General features: G+C 45.3%; 1 protein-coding gene across 1 annotated transcript in view; it reads right to left on the bottom strand.

Moving 5' to 3' along the window:
- The window catches only part of LIMK2 (LIM domain kinase 2), a 313,781-nt gene extending 289,422 nt beyond the window's left edge, over window positions 1–24,359 (bottom strand). The window contains exon 1 of the mRNA XM_078667709.1: window positions 24,143–24,359. Within this exon, the coding sequence (XP_078523835.1) occupies window positions 24,143–24,203 (61 nt within the window). The 5' untranslated portion in view covers window positions 24,204–24,359. The remainder of the gene's footprint in view (window positions 1–24,142) is intronic.
- Between the last annotated feature and the right edge of the window lie 439 nt (window positions 24,360–24,798).

The raw sequence follows: 24,798 nt of genomic DNA, 5'->3' as shown, positions 1-24,798 counted from the left end.
TAAATGCAATTGACACTCTAGAAAGGGCCTTTCTTACCCAAACACAAAATATTTTTAACCATACAGTTAGACCGGGACCTTTAAGAAAAGAATGTAAAATATGTCTGAAACACGATGAATGTTTTCAAAGCAAGGACTCAATAGCCAGGATACCTCTGGATAGATACCATGAGAGTTCAAATACTGAAACACATAGGGACCAAAACTAGTTTTAAGTCAATCAGTAGATCATAGGACCCCCCCTTCCTTTCTCCTCTATGTAACCGTTGCATAACACGCCCACCCATGCCCTCAAAATACATTACATACCCTTGTGTAATTGCACATAACAAATACTATTTTATATATCTTTAACTAGTGTTCTGGAAAGCACTCTGGTGCTATTTGGAGAGGAATGACATAATAAAATAAAAATCATAACACAAGAGACAACTTAACTAGAATCCGCAACAGCCGAACTGCTTGACTTCCTGATCTTTAGTTCAAACCAGGGATGTTGCTCTCACTATCATGTTTTAATAACACCACAACCAAATACATTAGAACATCAAGGACTGAACAAAACCAAAACTACCGGACATCAAGCCCCTCTTGTGCTACCCACACAGCTGGAGTTTACTACAAAAGGAGGCATTGTTAGTGTTGATGCCAAAGTATTACGGAGGTCCCCCGAGATCCCACTTAGTGACTGGATAAATAACCGGCGGTAAACAAAATGACATAAATCTGAATCCTGCATGATACGGCATATTATATACCCAAAAATTGAAGACTTTTTGAAGTCAATGTAACATTCTTCATTACAAGGATAATGAATGTACCAAGATGAACACTAGTGAACATTTACTTTCTACGACCCATTGTGTTGCTTCCAATGCCATACCTATTGTTTTATTCACGTAAAAACAATAGGTTTTCTATGGAAGAAAAAAAAAGTCACACCATGGAAATTCCAGCCACAAATACAAAGGGGGTCACAATCATTTATTTCTACCTCCCAAAAAAATTATTGACTTATTTCATTTGATCACTAGATACCTCCTGCCCAGCACTATAGCCATCAACTTTCCTCAGTCTGGTTTTCCATCCCATAGGTCAGTGTTTCCCAAACGGTGGGTCGCCGGCTGATATTTGGCGAGTTGGGAAAATCCAAGCAAAAATAAGGATGCTTTTAAATTCTGTGTTTATCCTATCCCATTTGCCGGTGATTCAAAGACATAGGTCAAATGTCAAGCTGCTTTATTCTTTTTAAATGGGGATTGGTGTTTACTTTACTTTCTCAGAATGCAAAGTGAGAGGAGTGTTTAAAGAGAATTATGTGACTATGTAGGATGCAGTGTTTTTGCAACACAAAACAAAATGTAAAAACCTCGATATGAACTGTATGCATCCAGCAGTTAGGAAAGCAAAAATTAAGGACTTGTTTGAAATTCTGAAGTGTGTTGGAAACAGATTTAAAGAGGATAAAACCAATTCAAAACACTTACTTTGTGATGCACAGATGATCAATATTCACAGAAATCCGATTAACACATTATCATTTGTGTGCTATATAGTTTTAGGAGTAAAACTGTATGTCTGTGCAAATTTAGTGGCCATTTCATTGGAAAGTGTGCTGTCTGTAAACAACAATGTGCTACCACATGACGCTTTAGTTACAATAAAAAATAAAATCGCTCCACCTCATGTCCAGTTTGTTGAAACTGGGTCATGAAAGTTTGTTGTTCTAAAAAGTGATGGGTCATGGATCTAAAACGTTGGGAACCACTGACGTAGGTAAATCGCCTACCGTGTGCACATCGTGGGCCTCCTACAACTTCTCTCCATCTGTGGCAGCCACAGAGGGTCATCTTACCAACCGCCAGCTGTTCACTTTCCCTCTCATTCCACTCAGATCAATGAAAATGTATTGATGCACTGGTGCTAGACTATTGTAGAAGACTTCTAATCTACTGACCGCAATACATCCCTCCACCATAGCAAGGTACTCAAATTCCCCACTCATTTTCTTTTCCACCAACCACTTCAGTCAACCAAGGATACATTCGTACAACAGATGTGTTCCATCTAGACCAAAACAGGCTCTATCCAAATTTTTCATCCACGTTTTCAAATGTATCCACAGCCTGGTTCAACTAGCTTACCTAGGACAATCTTTACCACAGGACCAAGGAACACCCTCTGCATTTCCGGCCAAAATTATTGAAAAAGCTTTAAACACACAACTTAGCGCATACCTCTCAAACAATAATCTGCTTGACCCCTTGCAATATGAATTTAGAGCAGACCATAATACAGAGTTGGCACTAACTCAATCCACTGAGGAGGTGAGGGAGGCGCTGGACAGAGGAGGAACAGACATTCTGGTTCTGTTGAACCTGTCCGCGGCCTTGGGGTTCAAGGAGCGGCCTGGAACTTATTGCGCTCATTCCTGTCAGAGCGCTCACAAACAGTGGACCTGGACAACCACAGGTCAAAACCATTTACCCTTCTCTGTGGTGTACCTCAGGGTTCATCATTAAGCCCAACGCTATTTAATATTTATGTGCTCTCCTTGGCAACCCTGATTAAATCACATGGGTTTCAAATAAGTTCATATGCAGATGAGACGCAAATTGTGCTTTCGATCGCACATGGTCAGGAGAAGGAAACTGCGGCTCACTTTCATAACTGCATGAGGGCCATCTCCGAATGGATGATGGCTAACTACCTAAAATTAAACTCTGGGAAAACAGAGGTCCTTATGTTCGGAAACAATCCCAATATATGGATACCAGATTGGTGGCCTGACGAGCTAGGCCTACGCCCATCACCCACTAGGAAAGCAAAAAATCTTGTGGTGATTATGGACAAGAGGCTCTCGTATGGCGATGATGTAAGCATGGTGGTCTCAGCCTGCTTCCTTATCCTCAAGACAATAAGGACAATAACATTCTTTCTACCGACAAATAGTCTAAGGACAGTGATCACCGCACTGATTATGGCAAGAATTGACTACTGCAATAGTCTTCTGCTAAACACTCAAAAGAGGCACATCAACAGACTCCAAATCATCCAAAATGCGGCAGCACAATTAATCACAGGCACTCATAAATTTGTCTTGGTATAGAACGAGCTGGCTCAACTTCATTGGCTTCCTGTGAGTTCAAGAGTTCGTTTTAAGGCCCTCTGTATGACCTTCAAAGCCCTCAACAGACTTGGCCCTAGCCATTTGAGGCAGAAACGTAAGTGGTATGTTCCCACCAGAAATCTTCGGTCCAAAGGATCCAAACTAGTTGTAACGCCCGTGATTAAAAAGGCCAGTTGGGGAGGTAGAAGCTTCATCGCATGCACCTCAAAGGCATGGAATGAGCTCCCACTTTATCTAAGAGACTCCCCAGATCTTCTCTCTTTTAGAAGGAGGCTGAAAACGTGGCTCTTCACCCAGTAATTTTTCCCGCTCATGGATTCCTAACAGGCATGCGCAGCGCCAGGACACCCCAGGGTAACTGTGCGCCTTATAAGCTCCATTAACATAACATCTTTGGTCTCCACAAAAACCATGCTGTGAGGCTTCTAAGTGCAGATCATCCACCCAGTTTGTGCCCGCTACACGGGAAGGCACAGCTACTGACTGCACAAGTTGAACCTTCTGGCTGAAGTTTTACAGACATGGACCATAAATATTACGCACAGTAATCACTTATCCATGGTTGTCTGTTGGGCAGACATGGGGCCAGTCTCAATTCAATCAAAATATGTGTGCGATTGTCAGAGCTCTACGAATGAGTATCAAAGAAGCATCTTCTGCTAGACAGACACGCAAAGATAATTGTATACAACAAGGAGCCTCTTTCAGCACATCTGTTGTATATCTGACACAAAGTACATCCCATATATCAAGATTAATAATAAACAGACCTCTTGACACCGATTTCGAATCAGTGGAGTTTACAGTCAACTTGATATAAGAAAGACGCCTTAAGTCACAGGCAGAACTAGAAAAATGTGACAAAATCACAGATTTACAGACACGTGAGATTTTTAAAATGCAAGATGCTGACAAGATAACTCAATGGGCTATGTGCTCGCTGCAGAGATCGAGAGATCCGCAGGTCACAAGTTGATATCTTATCAAACTTTGAATCCAGAAGAAGCTAAAATGAGCGGCAATTATTTGGGCAATAGTAACAGATGCAATTTAAAGAATTTAGAAACGGCATTAGAGTTGGGTACAGAGTGTCCTGTTTCATTAGAAGGAAGACACAGTTGAATAAGCACTGAATGTACAGTGTGGGTGTTAAACAGGCTGTGGAGTCCTACTCTATTTCAACAACATCAGAGGATCTTCCTGTGGTAAAGGGATTTTAATAGGTCGTTCACAGAGGGGAAAACTATGAAAAGTTTATTTTCTGTGATAAAATGTGGCTGGGCCGAGGCACGGTGGCAAGATTCTGGGCCTAGAAGGGCATAGGTTATCAAGTCTAAGAAGAGAAAGATGTGCACGTTTGGTAACAACAGCCCCAATGGAAACTGTTTTGTCTGCAGATTCTTTGTTGTTGACACAGCATTGCAGGCAGGCTGGCATCTCTGATCCTTTTTTATGCTGGCACAGCATCGCAAACCAGTTCTGTGTCCTGTGCCGATGCCCAGTGCATGTGGCTCCCGGCCATGCCCAAACCCCAATGGACACAGTTACGCCAAGCTATTACCACAGGCAGGGGTACTGGGTGTAGGACACAGGGCATCTTAAAATAAATAAACATGAAAAACTGCCTTGGTATAAACCATCCATGCCGATGAGTAGGCATGCTATCCATTGCCATTGCTGGGGAAGGAGAGGGGCATCATGAGTGGCAGGGGGCATTGCTCCTTGTGAGTTACAGCTCCTCCCCACACTCACCGGTCATAAAAGGCATATTACATTATCCACCTTTGCATACATACTACTATCCTCGCACTATTAATATTTGTATACGTTTTACAGTTTTAAAAGGGGTGTCTGTAAGAACTGTTCAGTGTATAAATGTTTTTTTCTCTTTTAATATTGTTTACGGCATATTATAATGTTGTTTTACAATCCTCTGCGGAAGGTTGTTCTTTTTACACTATAAAACAAATAAAAAAGGTAAATAAATTTAAAAGAAACATAGTAACATTTGCTATACAAGTCTTCCTAATCCAATAAAAAACAGCATGTATTACAAAAAAAACTAACAGGACACATGAATTGCGTTCTGGAGATATTTACAAGCTACTCGACCTTGTGGTTGATTGTTTTGCCACCAGAATGCCTCAACAGTATTTTATTATGGCTACCTAAAATGTGTACGATAAACTGGCTTCCTTCTCATTCATTGGAGTAGGCATGATGTACTCGTTGGGAAGGAAAAGTTAGATACTCCTTGCATCTGACACTCAGGGCAGAACATGATATAGTTTATTTCATCGCTTAATACTGCGAGTATGCTCTATTCCCAAGTCGCGTGTAAAAACACAGAGCAACTGTGTCAACAATTTGAGAAGAGAATAAAAAAAACACTGTAAACATGTTACAACTCTATTCTGCAGTTTATCTGCACGCACAAGGAAGTCACATTCAGTGAGAATGGCGATTCGCAGATTAGCATGAATAGAGAAACAGGATTTCATGAAAGACACGGAGGCTAACATTATGCATCAACATTTTAATTGCCACTTTCATCACAATAAACAATGCAGAACTGGAACTTCAATAAACCATAAATAATACAATATACGAATGTTCATCCTTTTTTAAATGCAAAACAAAAAAATCAAACACATTCAACTAAGCCAATACAACATGTATTATTATCCAGACAATATGAAACGTGCGTTACATAATGCAGCTGCTACTAAGCCCCCTTTATTAACTGTATGGAACACGTCAAATTAACCTAAACAAAAGCAGTGCCATTTTCGCCAACAAACACCCCAAAGAACTGCACCAAAAGTACCTTCAGACCAATGATGACACATTCACAGAGCAAATGATCGATGCTGCACAACATGCACATAAATTAACTAAACACGCAAGAAGACTACAGATCGTAACAGCCGCAGGCACACAGGACAAATGTAATGCTGCATACACAGCCATTCCACTAAAACATATGAAAAGGATACCTATTCAGACAGGGCAGTTCTGTAGCTTACAAAATACTTCCCTTGTCCTCTTGGCTGTTAAGCCTTTATCCGTAGGTGTCAAGCCCTTTCTTGGATGTTTGGAGTGGTTAGCACATAAATCTTCATACCTTTTCCAGAAAAGGTATGCACGCTATATTTGTGTCTCCCTTCTCCCAGCATCCTGGGGATTCCAAAGGTACCCAGGATTTGTAGACTTTCGTAGACGTAATTGAGAAAATTGCCAAACTATACCTAAATTGTTATTTTGTAAAAAAAAAAAATGTTTTTAATGCTGTGGAAGTAAGCTTTCGGGAAGAAAAACAGTTGTACCAAAAACCCATTTGGGTACTATTGTGTTTACATTTTTCTAAGAGGTAGTCTATTTTTGTGGTTTCAACCTACTGCCAGTTTGTAGCAACAGCTGGAAAACAAATATATTCCAGTATTCATTCATATTCTCTCTCTCTATATATATATACATATATATACATATACATACATACATATATATATATATATACATATACATACATATATACATACATATATACACACACACACACACACACACACACACACATATATGCACACGTCAAAAACATTGTTGGACAAATTGTTCACATCGAAGGTACTCAAAATAGATCTTGTGCAGAAGGTCAATCGAGATGAAGATTTGACACTTCAGTCCCATTAGCAAGCCAAAAGGACCATGCTCAGGACTAATGTGCTGACACAAAACATTCCTTGCCTCACTGTTAGTTTGCCATTCTGAGCAATCGGAAGATAAAGGCGGCGGGGCAGCTTATTACTGTGAAACCGCAGAGGAAGGCAGGTCTCGAAAAATCTTGCTGCTCTCTGTGTCCAACTAACAACATAGTATGTCTGAAGCCAAGACAGGAAGACGATGACAAGACCAGCTGTAGCTCAATTTTAATATCCAGTGTTAGGGTCACATTCAACACGTGGTTATCACACCTATGCATGGAGCAAAGCACTCACGATCAAAGCTACCGACTAGTAATACAACCTTTTGGCTTTGTCATGACTTTTGCTAACAAGCATTTGCACTACTGTGTGGTGTGCTCCTGAGGCGGAAAGCCGGGAGCGAGGCTGTGTGCTTGTGTACTTTTAATCTTTGTGTCACTACTTAAAACCTTGTATTTTTAAACAACATACTTACGATTTCTGGAACTCCCTGTGGTCCACAGCAGCCGAGTTATCGCTGCAGTCAGACCGCCCCAGATCTTTGTTTGGCGCCAGCGCCGCGCGCTGAAACCGGAGGCCACGCCCCCTTCGAGGCCACGCCCCCCCCCCCGCTCCTTACCGGAAGCAGCATAAATTATGTATGTGCCACGGACGCGCAGCGGACGAGGGCAGCGGGCGCGACCATTGCGCGACGAAGGTGCGCTTAAGGCAAGCCCGTCTGCGCCCGTCCGCGCACGACTGGGCCTAGGGCCAGAACCTCTGTCAGACGGGCATACCAAGAGGGTGAGTTACTCAAGACGTGACTTACTTAGTCTCAGACCCACCAAAAGCACACACTGTAACTATGTTCATGACTCAGGTGGAAACTTCACAAACTGTACCATCTGCCCTCCGGTCAAACTACAACTGACCCAAGGGCCACTTATACACTCTGGCCTGAAACTAGCAGAACTGAACTGTAGGTCGCTCCCTATGCATGCCTTGCTCATTAACCATCTGCTTGATGACCATGAGCTAGACATTCTGTTTTTAACAGAAACGTGGCTCACCCCGCACTCTGACTCAGATGTAGTCATGGCTCTGCCCCCGAGCTTTCTCATCCAATCCCAGCCACGCCCCTGTGGCAGAGGTGCCTATGGTCTCCAACTAGCAAACACCGGAGCTACCCATATCAAGGGCCATTTGCTAGACCCAGTCTTCACTAATGTTCATACCCTCCTGGCCAAACCCGCATGCCCTCTCCCCTGGTCTGACCATTTTTTGGTCCCCCTCTTATTACCAGGAGAATTCAGGAAGCCTCCTAAGCCCATCACATACACCCGAGATAGGGCATGGTCCAGACTCCCTATCAAGGACTGGGCCAATGCTCTAGAATCATCAATCCCCAACCCTACCAGGAACCCTGTCATAGCTGACAGTAACTTTAGGAAGTGGATCGCCGACTCACTTGATCCTATCATCCCCATGAAAACCCGCAAAGATAAAAGCGGTAAGTTAGGTTCAGCCCCCTGGTTTAACTTGGAACTTAGAGCCCTCCGCAAGGAGTGCAAAAAAGCTGAGCGACTATGGAGGAAGGACTGGCTTCATTCCAATAAAGATGCATACCGGAGGATTGTCAGGGCATACAAAGCTGCTCTGAAAACCTCTAAAGCCTCCTACTATGACGACAGAATAAAAAATGTCACCAATTCCGCGAGAGAATCTTATCTCATAGTAAAAGAACTCCTAAAGATCCCTGAACCTCCATCACTGTCCAGTACCACCCTAGACAGAAGTAAAGAACTAGCCAAATTCTTTGAATCCAAAATCACCACCATCCTGGACTCACTTCCACAGCCCAGTCAGCTAACATGCTGGGACACGATCGCACCTGACACTAGCTCAGTAAGCATCCCTGGCCCGTCTCTTAACGCCTTTAGAGCAGTTACACTGGATGAAGTCGAAAAGACCCTGGCCAAAATGAAAAGTGGCTCCCCCCTAGATCCCGCACCCATGAGATTTCTCAAAGCAGTCGCCCCGGTGATTGTTCCTTCAGTTACGGAGCTGATCAATGTCTCTCTGTCTCAAGGCTTGGTCCCTCCTAGTTGGAAGGGAGCGGTAGTCAAGGCCCTGCTAAAAAAGCCCCAACTAGACCCTTCAGACCTAGCGAATTACAGACCAATCTCGCTCCTACCTGGCATCAGCAAAATTGCAGAGAAACTGGTCAACGCTCAGCTGTCCCAGTTTCTCGAATCAAACAATCTGCTGCGTCAATCCCAAACGGGGTTTCGCTCTGGCCAGGGCACGGACACCGCCCTCCTCGCTGTCATCGAGGAGGCAAGGTGCATTTTGGATTCGGGGGGGGATCAGTGGCAGTGATCCTCCTGGACCTTAGTGCAGCCTTTGATACGGTGGACAACCGTGTCCTGCTCCATCGGCTGGCTAAGGCGGGACTCGGGGGCACAGCGCTGGCCTGGTTAGAGTCTTTCCTCTCGGACCGCTCTTTTCAGGTCTGGGATGGCTGCTCCCGGTCTGACTCTCTTCCTCTGATAAATGGGGTTCCCCAGGGCTCTTCACTGAGCCCTACCCTTTTTAATGCCTATATGGCCCCTTTGGAAGATGTAGTTGCCCCCTTTGAAATTAAGATTGTAAGTTATGCGGACGACACGCAACTGGTCGTCTCGCTCTCACATCTAGACCAGCGCCCAGACAGTCTTTTGCACTGCCTCCAGAAGATCCACCACTGGATGTGCGAATCTTCGCTCAAGCTCAATGGGTCCAAAACAGAGGTTATGCTGGTGGGCAAGAAATGGACAACAATCCCACCATCTGTTTGGCCCGACTCCATGGGTGAGGTGCCCACCCCCAGAAAAGAACTTAAGAGTCTGGGGGTCTGGCTTGAACCAGACCTTACCATGAAAACCCAGGCTACTAAAACAGCCGGTACCTGCTTTGGACTCATGCGGTCAGTCCGCAAGATCCTTCCCCTGCTCCCCCCTCTCTCCAGGAAATTACTGATTCAAGGACTGGTTCTTGCCCGACTGGATTACAGTAACGCTGTGTATCTAGGAGCCCCCGAATCCACCCTGGGTAAGCTGCAACGTACCCAAAATGCAGCTGCTCGGATGTTGCTTGGTCTCCCTTCCAGATCCTCCGCAAGACCTGCCCTCAAAGCACTCCACTGGTTGCCAGTACGAGAGAGGATTGAGTTCAAGGCTATGTGCATTGCTCACAGGCTCCTAAATGGACAAGGCCCCTCCATCCTAGAAAAAATGGTTACCCCGTACAAAGCCTTGAGGTCCCTGCGATCGGACAGTGAACGACTGGCGAATGTTCCCAAGTTTAGGAGGGCACGTACCGGAGGCCGTCGTTTCTCAGTAAAGGCAGCCTCCCGTTGGAACTTGCTCCCACGCAGTCTGCGATTGGAACCATGCTACCTTCGCTTTCGCAAACAACTTAAAACGCTGCTTTTCCCCAAATAAAGAGTTCCGCTCCTCCTCTTTCCCCTTTCTCCCCTCTTAGCCTACCTACAGTTTATAGCGCGGGGATGCCCTCGGGTCACCAGGCGCTCTACAAACCCTTAAATAATAATTGCAATAGGTCTTGCATTTATGCGAGTTTAAGCTATTGGCATTGTAAATGACAATGCCATTTATTTATGTTCTAAAAACGAAAACAAAAATAAAAGGCATTGTTATTTGCAATGTTAATAGCTCACACTCGCCTAAATGCGAGACCTATTGCATTGCAAATGCTTGTTATCTTTTTGTTGTGTAATAACCTGGCAGCTGCATACTGCTGTTGACACTTGCTTTTTTTGTTTTGTGGTCCCACACATATATTCATTATTATTAGTATATATTATTAAAGATTCTGTGTCTAGGAGGGTTAAAAAGACACCTGGGATAAGAACAAAAATCTACAAAGGGCTTGGGTGGTCTGCTATTTAGACGCTCCTTACAACTGCTCTAGTGTGAGATGCAATGATCATCACACCCAATACATTCTGACGTAGAGGTGTGTTGAATTTCTGAGGTTCCATGATTGATGGTAAGTACCCTGCAGCTCTTTATTCATACATAATTGAGATCACAGGGATAGCGTCAACCAGCGACTGCTGAGGTTGAGCCGCTCCTGTTCTTCCAACTGTCGATCAGACTGTTTTAGACTCCCCAGTCGAGCAGGCAGATGAGCAGTCTCAAGGAGTCCACGTGAGCAACACAGGGTGTGTCTCGTGGATTCCACAATCCAAAACATATCTTTAATTTTTACAAAAAATAACAATAGAAAATAACTCAAAGTAACTAAAGATAGAATTATGTCTATTTACCAGCTGTTAATAACTAACATTTTAGAGAAATCACTTATATGTACTCTACTGGGTGAGCTATAAATTGTGACTTTACTTGTAGTCTTTCATCATCACAGCAGGAGCCCGTTTGTGTTTCTCACACTGGGTGAGGACTGGTTCACCAATCCTGCACACTGAGCTCCTGGGGTTGTCACCGGCTGTGTCGCTGCTTGCTCCAAGATACTTAATAAAGAGAAGTTAAAACAAGCTCCCCGTGACTGGTGGCTCTCGGCACCCACGCAGCAAGGACACCGCCAGCGAACAAAGAAGTGTCAAAGAAAACACAAGGCAGCAGTCATCTCTATTTGTTCACATGGGGTCTTGAACGTCGTCTGCCAGCGCGACCTGAGAAAGAAGGAGGGGAGGAGCGAAGAGAAGACAAGCTGTCACCAGTGTGAAAATATAGTGCCTAAATCTCCCGGCGCGAGTAAAGCATCCAGTCCCCGCGTGCACATATTCTGTCCGCCCGTGTGCACATCTGGAATCTGTATTGATTCCAAAAGTCCCTCGCAAGGCGAGAGCAACGCATGTGCGCTGCTAATGCCAGGCGAGACCTAAAAAGCTTTCTTGTTGAGGGAGCTCATGGGTCCTGATAATATAAACATAAAACTGGCTAAAAAGATTTGCTTTGATTTCAAAAAGCACATATTGCCATTTAGGTGCCTGTCACTGGGAACTACCTTGTGTGCAGAGGTGCTCCTTGTGAAAGAGGTGAATGTTGTCACTTACAGTGAAATGAGTGACCCACTGTCCCAATCCGTATGCTTTAGTGGGCAGAAGAAAAATGGATGAAAAAGCATGAATGAAACCCCTAAAAATAAATATAACATAATATGTACATTGCCAAAAACGTTTTTACTGCAGTACTGAACACCCACTGAGAAAAAACAACAAGCATTTGCAATGCAATAGGTCTCGCATTACTGAAAGTTTGAGCTATTGGCATTGCTAATAATAATGCCACACCAATAGCTTAAACATTCAGGAATGCGAGACCTATTGCATTGCAAATGTGCAAGTGCAGGTTTGGCCTGAGATTCGAAGTGTCCTTAGTTGTTGTCACTTGCGGGACAGGAAGAGGAGTCACCTGAGAGTAGAAGTGTCTTTGTACATTGTGGGGGTCATTATAAGGGCGCGAGACGTCCTGCTGCCTGTGGGTGCATTACTGATTAGCATGGAAGGTGTTGGACCACAATCTGTGACCGGGATAAAGAGGTCTCTGAAAGGCTCAGTTTCAGTGAGTTTTTCGCTGCTTGAGTGGATTGTATGCCGACCTGGGTTACTGCCAGTCAATGGTCTCCCATGTAGCGCAGTAAATAAATGCTGGAATGTGTCTAGGGCGGCCCCTGGAGCATATGGTTGGTGTGTAAGGTGTCCTGGACAGGGATATGAAGCAGACTTGGTGTTGTGCCTGACAGCAGGAGCTTTCTTGTCTTTCTGTACTCTTGCTGCTTCAGGTGGCAGGTAAGTGTATGCTGATGGGAATGGGTGAGAGGACTCAGTATGTGTGTGGTTTAACTCTAGTGCTGGGGGGGATGGGCAGGGTACCAAGTGTACACATGTCGGGTGTATACAGCCGTCAGACGGCTCTGCTAACAGGACACTATGTACGCAGTACTTACTCCTTTAACATGTAATTTTTACCAGACAGTACCAGGTGATTTCAATTGGGTTGAGTTAGTTGAAGAAAATTAAGACTACAATTCCCAGAATTGGATTGGTACCTGGTGTCTCACAAAGCTGTCAACTCCACATTTGTCTCCTTCATCCATACTGTGTTAGCCAAAAGAGTGCTGCATGCTGGGATTTACAAGCCCTGTACTTCTAAAGGTAATCTTGGGCCTGGGTGTCCCGGCAAACATTTTCGGGCCAGATGGAGGGGGGCTCCAGAGCCATTTTTTGGCCCCATGGACCGCATTCCTGGGCCGTATTTTCTTTTTAGGGGACTCAGGGCGCCTTACACCCCCCTCAGAGCCAGTTTTACGCTTTAGGGATCAGCACCCTGGGCGATGGATATTTGATTTGGGGAGGGGGACATGGACTGATGGTGGGAGTGTCCCAGGGACCCCATCACCGGACACTGCTGTTCCCCTACCTGGGAGAGAGCGGGGAGGTAACAGAAATGTAATTTTCTGCCCGCACTCTCCCAAGCAGGGAGCACAACTTTGTTGTTGCCCAGCCGGAGCACAGAAAAAACAGAGCACAGATGCTGGCAGGGGTGCCAGTATGGTCTTGGGAACTCCCCAACTGAAAAAAACAAAAACAAGGTGGATATAAAGAATAATAAATGAACAGCAATAGACGCTCATAGTATTCACTGATCCCAGAAAGGACTGTCACAAACTGCTCTGCGAGGGCTTTTCAATTAAATATTTGGAACTCGGGGGTGCCCCTAGAGGGGGCAGGGGCACCAAACCTTTTTTTGGTGGCAGGCTGCAAGGAGCGCAGATGCCTCCCCCCACCACCTCGCAACGTTACTTAAAAACAAAAAAAACAGTAAGGTAATTTATTCCATGACTCTGGAAGTACTTGCCGTAAAACTTTTAAAGCATACTGAGCTGGAGCGATATGCTATTCAGTTGGAGTGCAGGGACCCCTTGTGGCTGGTTCTATGGCTGCAATCTGTGGTCTGGAAAATTATACAAAAAGACTCAGACACGTTTAATTATTTTTTTTTTTTTAATGCTTTGCTGAAAATATTTTGTGACGATTTGATTTACTACTATTAAACACTGCATTGTGCAAATTTATAAAATATACATTTTACTATAGTCATTAGTGACTTTAACAAAGCCAAAAGGTCTGCTTTATATATGTTGATGTGCTGACCCCTTGATAAAGCCAATAGGCTAGCTGCCTTTTAGGTCTCGCCCTGCGACGCATCGCGAAGCGATGTCGCAGCGAGACCTATAGCCGTCCGCTTGCTTACAACGAGGCAAGAGGAGAAAGAGAGATGGGCACGCGCAGCCTGCCGTAATCGGATCAGGTCGCCCGCGCGTTCACCATCTCCCGTCTCCCTTGAAAGCCTCCAACACACACACACAGGCACACCTTCCCTTGCTTTTGCGCACACACACACACACACACAGACACACGAGCGCACCTACACGCACACATACAGAGACACACACCACACCTTCCCCCCGCCGCCGCCCCCACACACACACACAAGCGCACACACGCACACATATAGAGACACACACCACACCTCCCCCCCCGCCGCCCCCACACACACACACACGAGCGCACACATGCACACATACAGAGACAACCCCCCGCCCCCACACAAGCGCACACATACAGAGACACCCCCCTCCGTACAACTAACCCCGCTCACCGCATCAGCGCCACTCCCGACTCTGCAGCCTCCGCGGGGCTATCCCTCGGGCATGGGAGCCCCGCGTCACCACTGCCCCTCTCTGGGCCAGCCACTCCGTGGGCGCGGGCTTCAGAAGACGGAAGTCCCGCCCCACAACAGGTTTCGGTTTCACTCACAGCTTTCTTCAATGATTGTTAGGTCAAAGTTTGCCAGACAGCACAGCTGTATGATTTGCTAAAGGCAGCTTGGACATTCGGGATGCTGACCTAGGAATGCTTTCCGCATTGCTTGTTAACCCAGAAGCAGCTGGTATCGTTTGCGCTAAATGTGCTTGGTGTTTCGGTGCTCATGCTTTGAAGTGGTGCCCCCTCTCCCCGTTACCACTACCCCTCCCCACAGTACCTCTGCCGTCCCCAATACCCTTGGCCTGAGGACCACTCCCGAACATCTGAAGGGAACTGCACACCCCCCCTTCCAAAACACAGCTGGCCTCCACACCTCGCACACCACTCCCCCAACCCCCCTCACCTCACACTGCAGGAGCAGCACCTCTCTCCTCTGTAACATTTTCAGGAGAATGTATGTTGCGCCGCTCTCCCCTCGGCAGCTCTGTGCCTAGGACCACGTTAATTCCCCATTTGGCCCCCGCTTTCCTTACAATTGTCCAGCGCTCCCCCATTCACGAGCTCGCAGGCCTACCCTGTGCATCCAACATCCTGAGACATCCTCCTCACGAGCATTACCCCACCCCCTCTCACCCCCTTGCTGTATTAAGTACCGACCATTAACCAGCCCCCATCCAAATTAGTGCCCATACATTTCTACCCCTCCCCCTTGCTATCCAGGGGCATTTAAACGCTCTTTATTATTCTTCATCCCCTGCCCGCACCTTATATCTGCAGCATGTTGTTGGCCTAAGCCCCCGTACCCATCACTCGCCTTTGAATGACACTTGATCCCTGCTGTGCCATTCCCCCTAACCTGCCAATTCGAGGATCCTGTGCAATTAACAAGATATTTACGCTGATGGAAGCTAAATTGTCCCAGTAAAAGGAGAAATAGCTTGTGGGATTAGGTACAGAATTACTGATTCCATGTAGTTTTTTAAGGCTACACCTAATAAGACAGTTCTCCCTCCAGGTGTAACTGATACCCCGGCTATAGGTATATTGGTATATTTGCTGATGTGATGTAAAACAATATGAAGTTTCGAGAGAGAGAGAGAGAATGTACTATAGTACAAATGCAATGCAATAGATTTCGCTATTACAACAAAGTGAGCTAATGCCATTTTCAACTACACCATTTGATTAATGTTTAACGAAGGTAAAAAAAAAATTACAAATGTCAATGCCAATACCTCTAAGCAATGTCATTGCGAGACCTATTGCATTGCAAATGCTTGTTATATTTTGGTGTTCTTACCCTTTAACAAATTCAGTAGTCCTACCTTACTTAAAATGACACCCTTTATTTTGTTACATGACAGCGGTACACGGCAGCAGGGGTTGGGCGCCCAATTTCATGCTGCACACGGCCGTTGGCCTTGTGCGGCAGGGTGTGGGCATCAGCAGGTGGATTGAGCCTCATTTGAACATTAGTACTTGGGGAGAACCATAAAGACAACAGTTCAAACCTTCTCTATGTCCTGGTTGCAAAGAGGGACTTGGCACGACATTGGCCAGACGAACACGTCCCTGCAGTTACTGAGGGATACCGGGTATCAATTGTGCCAAATTAGAGTAACTTCTCCTTAAAGCCCCTGGGGTGTTTGATAAGCACTGCAAAGTGTTTGAGGCCCCGGGCTTAACTATGCTGTAACATAATGAATATAGACCATATATCAACCTTTTCATTTTAATACTGGACCTTGATTATACAAAGCATGGCCGATCCGGACACCACAATATAAAAGATTGTAAACCGTTGTGTACATGGGCCTTTAGTTTGTATAACTGCCTGTTTATTGTTACTGATTCAATCTATAAAATCAGTTAAAAAATTATGAAAATCGCACTATTAGCCTATACAGAAAATGAAAGATACGCTATGATCAGCAATGAGAATAACTCAAGCTGAGAGGAAGTAAATGGAGTGATCTCAGCTCAGGAGCTTGCAAGAATGTACGTTCAGATCCAACAGGGAATCGATATTAGCCATGGTAAGAAAGATAAGAGTCCAAAGCTTTTAGATTTCAATGTGTGACTAAAGGAAAGGAGATTGGACAAGACAATAGAAACAACGCTGAGGGTGCAGAACACACAGGTCAATGATTGCCAAACATGAGATTCCTGTGCCTGCATTACTGGCATATTAGCTCCTTGTCCTCACCATTTCTCTTAGACCTCCTGAAAATTCCAGAAATCCCCAACAAGTCAAAACGTCAAGAGACACAATTATGTTCACTTCTTACTGTGATTTCTGCTACAATTGACCCCTTTTCAGTTATGCAGTGAAACACTGATCAACGTAATGTGACTGAGCTTCTGTGGGTTAATGTTTACCCTTAAGGACATGATGGTTTACTAAAATAGAATGTTTTTAAAAAAGCTGATTTTCTGTTGCTGACATTGCATAAAAATAACCTAGGGCGCAACAACCCAAGAACGAGAGTCACTATCAAAAGTGTGAATAAACAAACCCATCTTAAAGACTTTAACAAAGAAAAGACATTATACTCACAACACAAACAAATGCATTACCTTCGTATCAAAGCAATGCTGGAATACCCAATTGGCTGCCCAAACATTGTAATCTTTGAAGTCATTCATCCAGGAAACCATTAATGCGAGAAGCGCTGCATTCTGACTGTTAATGCACAAAGCGGTCCCCTTTTAAGAGAGAAAAGATATCCCACAATTGAAGTGGAGACGCAACCTCCTGTAGGGCTAAGAAAAAATACTTCACTGTGCTAGTGACCCTTCAATGGTGAATTACAGATTAAGTGTTTTCTAAAGTCATTACACTGTCTCTACAATATCTTTGTGCGCCATTTAGAAGTTATCTGCACTAAGGTTCTGGGGAGAATAGGCAATACTTGTTTCAAGGACTGACCAGCTGGCCCGTGCTCCCTAGACCCAAACTTGCGTTGCCACACGCCCCCTTAATAACTTTTGACACATAGGATCAATCTGCTTGAACGTTTAGTTTACACACTTTAACAAAAGTGTATTGCTTTCTTATAGTTACATTTTTTTGCATGGTGCTTTTTCACTGGTGATTGCAATAAAACCATAGAAACAAAACCGCACCAGCTCCTCTGTAATAAAGTTATATTCTTTGTTGTCTCAAGGTAGTTGCTGTTTGCTGCATCTTATGTTACAACCACAGCACGCGCCCACAGTGGTAAAGGCAGCTTTTGAGAAGAATAGCAAAGTCAACATTTAAAGGAAACGGAGTAAATGTGCTGTGCCTAGAGGGGCTTCACATGCATTATGGCAACATTAATCATTAGGGGAACAAATACAGTGATCAGCAAAAAATAAACTCACTACATCTTCGAAACTTTACTATAGCAGCAATAGCCAAAAAAAAACCATAAAATAAAAGACACACGGCCTGAAATAACATCACAGACATTTTGAAATATTTGGACAATGAAAGTTTCTTGAAAATAAAGCAAGTTGACCTTGGTTGGAATCAAATTTCTAGCAGAAAAAAAGCCTCCTCGAAAGCAAAGTTTTGTGGCGATTGTTTTGAATTGTAGTTGTTTGCAATACTTTGTCCTTGAATATCCTATTAAATCTACAGCCACCTTATTAGCTAGTTAAGCTCAATATTCTGACCAACATAATAAAAAGTCTTAAAATAACAAGCCTACGCTGAACTCTCTACCACGTATTGTGCACACTTATGTATGCTTTCTAGATACCCTGATTTACAGATTGATGTGCAACCCCTGCTGGATCAGTTCATAGCTGTCACCAAATATCTGAATATCACAGAGCAGCGAATACAAGGAAGTGGGCTCCACCACCGCCTTTTTAGGTTTCGACTGCAAAAAGCTGCGCAAGCAGCTTTTGCGCAGGAGAAATCTAATGAGAACTGTAGTGTGGGTTTGGGTCGGCCCTCGTCATTCATTGGCTGGCTCCATAAATGGAGCATAGCCATTGGACGAGGGGCCTGTCCGTCAATGCCGGACCAGATTCGGGGGCGTTCCCGAGATTCTTTGGCTTTTGCCGACGTCACGCGACGTCAGCTGAAAGCCGGGAACGCCCCCGAATCTGGTCCGGCATTGCCGGCACTTCTGCGTCTCTCCACCCCCCTTTCCCGCCCCCTCCCGCTTGTTCGAATTTTTATGGGTCTTCGTGTAGGTTGGTTAATTATTCTCGCTTGGAGCTGTCCCCTAGTGGGGCTACAGCCAAGATCTCGGTCCCCTTAAACCATCGAGTCTAAAACGAGCCGAGCCTCGTCTGCCTTCTCCGCCCCTGACGTGCGCTTTGACCTCTTTCCCCTGTGAGTAGCAGAGGAAGCAGGCGCTTTCCGGCCTCAGGCCTAGTAAGTATAAACCGACATTGAAACGGGTCCCGCCATCGGGCACTATTTCATGACCTGAACTTTACTGGCAGATAACACTGACAGATTTCTGAACAATTAGTGTAAAAACGTTCAGTGGATGCATGTCAGTGATTTAGGTACAGTTAATAGTTCACATATTTGAGTTGATATTGTACAAAATACCGGTCGAGTTGAACTATATAAATACAATACTGTTCTGATCACAAAATGAGAACAGACATACCCCCCTCCCCCCACCTTTAGACCCCCAGTGGCAGTCTTGCATTCCACCTAAGCGCAGAAAGGAGGGAGTGGCCGGCGCGAGGAGCTGCTTTCTAGTTTCTACACTTACACGCACCACAAACATTCAAACCCCTCGGCGCTGCCCCGTCCTCTGCTGAAATGATGTGAGAGTGGCCGAGGTCGGAGGAGAGCAGGGTCGGCCAATAGTGTCACCAGACAGGGCCCGATCGGCAGGTCTAACAGGTCAGTGCGTCGGATGTTTTTTTTTAGGGGGGGTTAGGGGGGCTGCCTGTTGGCCGGGTTTATAGTCTGCTGGGCCGGTTTCTACTATTGATTTTTATAATATTACCACAAACTTTGGCTGCAGCTAGCACAAATCAATGCAGCCTTCAATGCCTCGCAAAACAATTATACTGCGTGTCTTTAAAAGTTCATAACAGCCCCGATTAGCACACATAGGCAACTTTTTAGCTATCCTATCCGCTTACGGGGGTACTTTTATTTTGGTGCCTGGGCTTGCTTTCTGTCCCAGACGGACCCAGAAGGTGGGGAGGGGGGAAGGAAAGATGACCCCCCCCCCCGCCCCCATTCCCCTTTCTGAACTGGGAGGAAGGGGGGAGGGAAAAGGAAAGGAAACTGGGATTCGTCACCGGCATCTGCACCACCGAATGAACTGTGGCCAAGAAACGAATGCGAGTTGAGATGCTGGGCATCCTTCCCAAGTCTTCCTTTTTCGGAATCTCCTTTTTTTTCTCCTTAAAAACATTACTCGTTCAAATATCTTCGTTCATTCTATCCTTGCTAAAGTACTCCATACCTTCATGTTCACTGCTGGTTCTAACCCCCATTGCCACTCCTGCTCTCAGCGCCCATGCGTATACTATTCCCTCTGTGCCCCCATAGCACTTTGAAGTGGCCTTCTTGGGCACTATAGATTAGGATGTGTGTGTGATTCAATATCCTTTCCTCCCTCGTCACTGCACCTTCTATCCCTTCTTTTCTCTGTTACTCTGGTGGCCTTCTTTGCACTCCTCCTTGTGTCTGCCAAGCGCTGCGAGACCGAATAAGGGTAGCGAAGGTGCTATGCAAACAACAAGCATGACTTGAAATAGCGTCTGAGACCCCTGTGCGAGACAGACTATTCTGATTAGATTATTGGATCTGTACATAAGCTCTTTACTTTTGGAAGACAGTGGTATTAATTACTCTGACTTTAGGCACAAGTGAGATGGACGAGCACGACTATGGCGCAGTACAAACGTTTCCTGACCACCGATGCCCCTGCTTGAAAGCTAACCTACAGCGCCTTTGTTCTAATGTTGTGGTTTAAATAAAAGGGAGCTATATGTATAGCATATAGTCTTCTGGCGCGAACATGGCGATGGACAGCTCTTTTATGGACTTTTACTCTCTTTCCATTTTCTACAACAGTGATCCGTGAGCCTGATAGCTCCATTATTATTATTTTTATTTTTGTAGTTTTATATAGCGTGAACTCGACCTGAAGGTATCAGAGCGCTGCATTACAGACGGACACATCTATTTTAGGCACGGGGAGATTAAGAGATTTGCCCGGAACCACAGGCTGCCTGTGCGTCCCTGCCGAGACTCGAGCCTGGTTCCCCAGCTTCAAAGCCGGCCGCTCTAGCCGTTAAGCCACCCCAGTAGCCGTTCACTTAGGTAGAACGCCTTTGCAATTTCTGATTTACCGGATACGACATACCTGAGAAGCCCAGCAGCAGCCTTATATTTGCTTACCGTTATCATATATGCGGCATAAAGCTGCGGTACATAATCTCCACGATTTCGATTAATTCCATAAGGATAATGGAACGGAATCCCAGCACGCAGTGCTACCTGCAAACAGTTGGCATGCCTGGGAATTCTCAGGGTTCGGCCCCAAGTTTTAGGGACTTTGGCCAGATTTCAGGGTTACGGGTCACAGTCACTGACGCTCTTCTTAAAACACCAGACAATTATTGGCGCTGTGCTTTGGTGCTGCTTTCCTGCAGCATATCAACCCGAGCTAGGGATTCATGGGAATGGAACAGCGCTCCAAGCTGATGCGTAAGGCTCCTGCTGAGCACGAAGCAAATGGGAGTTGGGGGTGTGAAGGGGAGGGGCGAGACTGCCAAGGATGAAGAGGGGGCGAGACCATGGAGGGGAAGACAAGTGTAAGACTGCAGCAGGGGATTTAAAGGGCATGAGTATTCTTGTGTGTGTGTGTTTAGCATGCCGTCGAGTTGGTAATGGCTTTTAGGGTGACAGAATGCCCTTGAAGCAGAGGGGCGCTCCAGGAGGGGTCCAGACAGCATCAATCGACTGCTTTGACATGGAACTCGCTGGCAATGGTAAAGCCCAGAATGAGTCAGTTCATACATTCCTCGATATGACAGCTACCGAGCGGGCAAGCAGTGGCAGCACCAAGTTCTAATCTTGGCCAGACCCACTTCAACAGAAGCTGTGACCCTGTCTTTGCAGGCCGGCCGCTCACCGCTTGTTGAACATATTCCAATGCGTTCTGTAAACCAGAGCCTGGAGATCTGCACAAAGCACACGTGGTTTGCTTGAGGGCCTTTGACTTGTCCATTATTGTTTTGTAGGTAGCCAACATGTAATTGTAGGGTCATTTTCTCCCTTTTTCATTTCGGGTGTTGATGTTTAAATAGCTAATCACAGAACGTTTTAGCAGCAGCATCACCAGGGACAAACTGAGCATAGACCAGAGACAATGCTTAATTTGTGCCGGTGATTGCAGGCAGTGGGCATCGGTGCTCATTTTTGAAGACTGATTTTTCTTCATTTGACCTCTACCAGAGCATGAGAAACAAGCATTTACAATGCAACGGTTTCGCCTTTGGAAAAGTTTGAGCTATTGGCATTGTAAATGACAACATTTGTATTTATGTGTTGGTTTTGAAAACAGATAAATAAATGGCATTGTCCTTTACATTGCCAATAGCTCTAACTTTTCCAAAGGCGAAACCGTTGCATTGTAAATGCTTGTTATACAGTGACAGTTGATGGTTTAATCTGTGGAATGCGCTATAGAATGTTACTGTTGGTTCTCTCCCTCCTCCCTACACTAAGACTCCTAGGGTTGTACTTGATCATGACAGAGGCAAACACTGAAATCATGAAATTACTTTTTAAGCTTGGGCAACATATAAGTAGTCACTCCGAAGCTGATGCTTTAAAAGCGCACGATCACAGCACGCAGAGAAGTCCATGTCAAGACTCCCTCTAACTATGCCAACCAATACCTAAAAGATCGCTGCCTCGTGACTTAAAGCAGCTGGACAGAAAAAAGGTAACATAGCTTATAAAAACAGTACCTCCCTGAACAGCCAGAAAACTTAAAAATCCTTTACCTCACATGATAATACCTAGTCAGAAAAGCTTCACTCAGCTTCGACACTAAATTCTCCTTCTCCTTTCCCAGCAAGATAGTAGGCCTGAAAAAGTCTAAACATTCCCCAACAGTGAGAGCCTATCACATGACAATCAACACATGTGCTTGGGGGCTACAAAATCTCTACAACCAAGGAAGCTAATTACTTCCATCTTTGATGATTGTTTTGATGCTCGAAGGTATATTTCTCAAAGAAAAAGTAAAAGGCCACTACTGAGAAGCATTTACAGTGACTATCTATAGCACGCCTCACTTTTACAACACAAAAACATTAGTTCAAAAAATACAAGCAACACATTCTATTTACTCAATAGGAGTGAAAAGTATGTGTTTTTATGTGCTAACAACGGTTTTTAAATGCGTTTACTTCGAGTGCGATGTAGGATGAAGCAGCCAATTAAATGGAAGAGAGGTACATGCGACTTACATTAGGTGAAACAACTTCGATGTGGTCTTTCCGCATTTATATGCCAGACTATATGTGTTACTTTCATACGCTCACTCAGGAGGAGTGCTGGTTAAAACAGAACATGATCTAAAAGATCATAATCAGTGTTTGTGTTTCATAGGTATCAGGTTGATGGGCGTAAAATAATGTATGCCAACCAACATTAAGAATGTATAACTTCTTAAAGCATTCGCTTCCTTCATTAATCGCCACGGTTTTTCTGCCAGCTACATACAAGGGAGTGAAGCGTCTGCAGCAATAGGTTTACTTATAACCTAGGAAGCTTATATGCACTTTGCTTATAGTCTAAGCTTAGGGTTCATCGTATTTGTCAATAAACTAAACAAAAAGCTGATGTGTTTGTGTGTGTTTTGTGTGGGTGTAACAAGCCAGTCCCAGGAAGGATGAATTGTGAGAGCCGGCCATGGTGACAGTCTGCGACTGGCTCGGGCCATCATAACCAGAGTAAATTCCGCAATAAGTGTATGCCCATCAAAGGAGGAACGTGAAAAACGAGAGAAAGAGGGTACACTGGTCAGGGTGAGCAGGGGAGGTGATGGGTGGGGCTGATTAAGGACAAGTGGACAGCTTGCCAAAGGGAGTGAGGTAAGCCGAGGTAAGCCGATGTAGACGAATGAAGAGTGACAGGGAGTCAGTCAATGGGCCATTCAAATAATTTTTAATGCAGAAAAGAGGCGTGCAAACCCTAGTCAAATGTGGGGGAGAGTTTTACTGGTCCACGGAAGGACGGAGAGTGATGCAAGGGGACTCCGGACCAGAGGTAGAGGTTCTGGTGGGGGCTGATGGTACGGGTCCAGGGGGTGGTAAAGATAAGAGCCTGGGACGTAGGTAAAGGCATTGTTCCAGGAGATGGGGACTAATTGTCCCTGGGGATGGAGGGCTGGACCAGGTATAAGGCCAATGGGCGGTTGCTACTCACTCTCTACATCCCAACAGAATATCCCCTCCATCTCACTTAATGCTTCCCTCCCCTACCCCAGCCCTATCACTTAAATGTTTATTTTGCACCCCGTGGCGCCATTCTTCCCTCCCACCACTGACCTCCGGAATTCTCCGAGGCCGTCTCCTCAGCAGCCACCGTGCCCGGACTCGCTTCCTCCATGCCCGGTAACTTAGGACCGTTGACTCCCAAACTTCATGCTCCGCTGTCAACGCTGCCTAGGCTGCAGGGAGGTTCGTGACGTCATGCGGTGACATTCCAGTACGGAGCCCGGTGAGGATCAAACCACACCTGAGTGCGTAGGGGCGGGTCTGCGATAGCAGAAACCACGCCCTCTACTAGGGAAAACCACGCCTTTCAGGGAGAAGCCCGCCCCTTCCACACCAGTACCTTAATGCAACGCCTTTCGTGAATGGGCGTGTCTGAAGGGCTGCCATGTTGGAGTCAGGCGCAAATGTTGGGTGTTATTGACGCTTTATCGCTATCTAAACTAGCTTGTAACATTTGTAAACCAGGCATGCTTGCCTGATTATAAGAAGGATAGAAATCAGGACACCCCCTTGTATTCCACAGGCTCGAGTTCCAGGATGTACTATTCGTACACACACATTTATTTATTTATGCGTTTTTATATAGCGCGGACTTTACCCGAAGGTGTCAGAGCGCTTCACATTAGGAACAGAACTGATACATGAGAACATTACAAGTGAACAAATTACAAAAGCAAACGTTACGTTACATGAGGCAAAAGTGACAA

This window comes from Lissotriton helveticus, chromosome 11 (genome assembly GCF_964261635.1).
Source record: "Lissotriton helveticus chromosome 11, aLisHel1.1, whole genome shotgun sequence".
In the NCBI taxonomy this organism is placed as follows: Eukaryota; Metazoa; Chordata; class Amphibia; order Caudata; family Salamandridae; genus Lissotriton; species Lissotriton helveticus.
The sequence above is the reverse complement of the archived record's forward strand: the minus strand, read 5'-3'. Positions and strand labels throughout refer to the sequence as shown.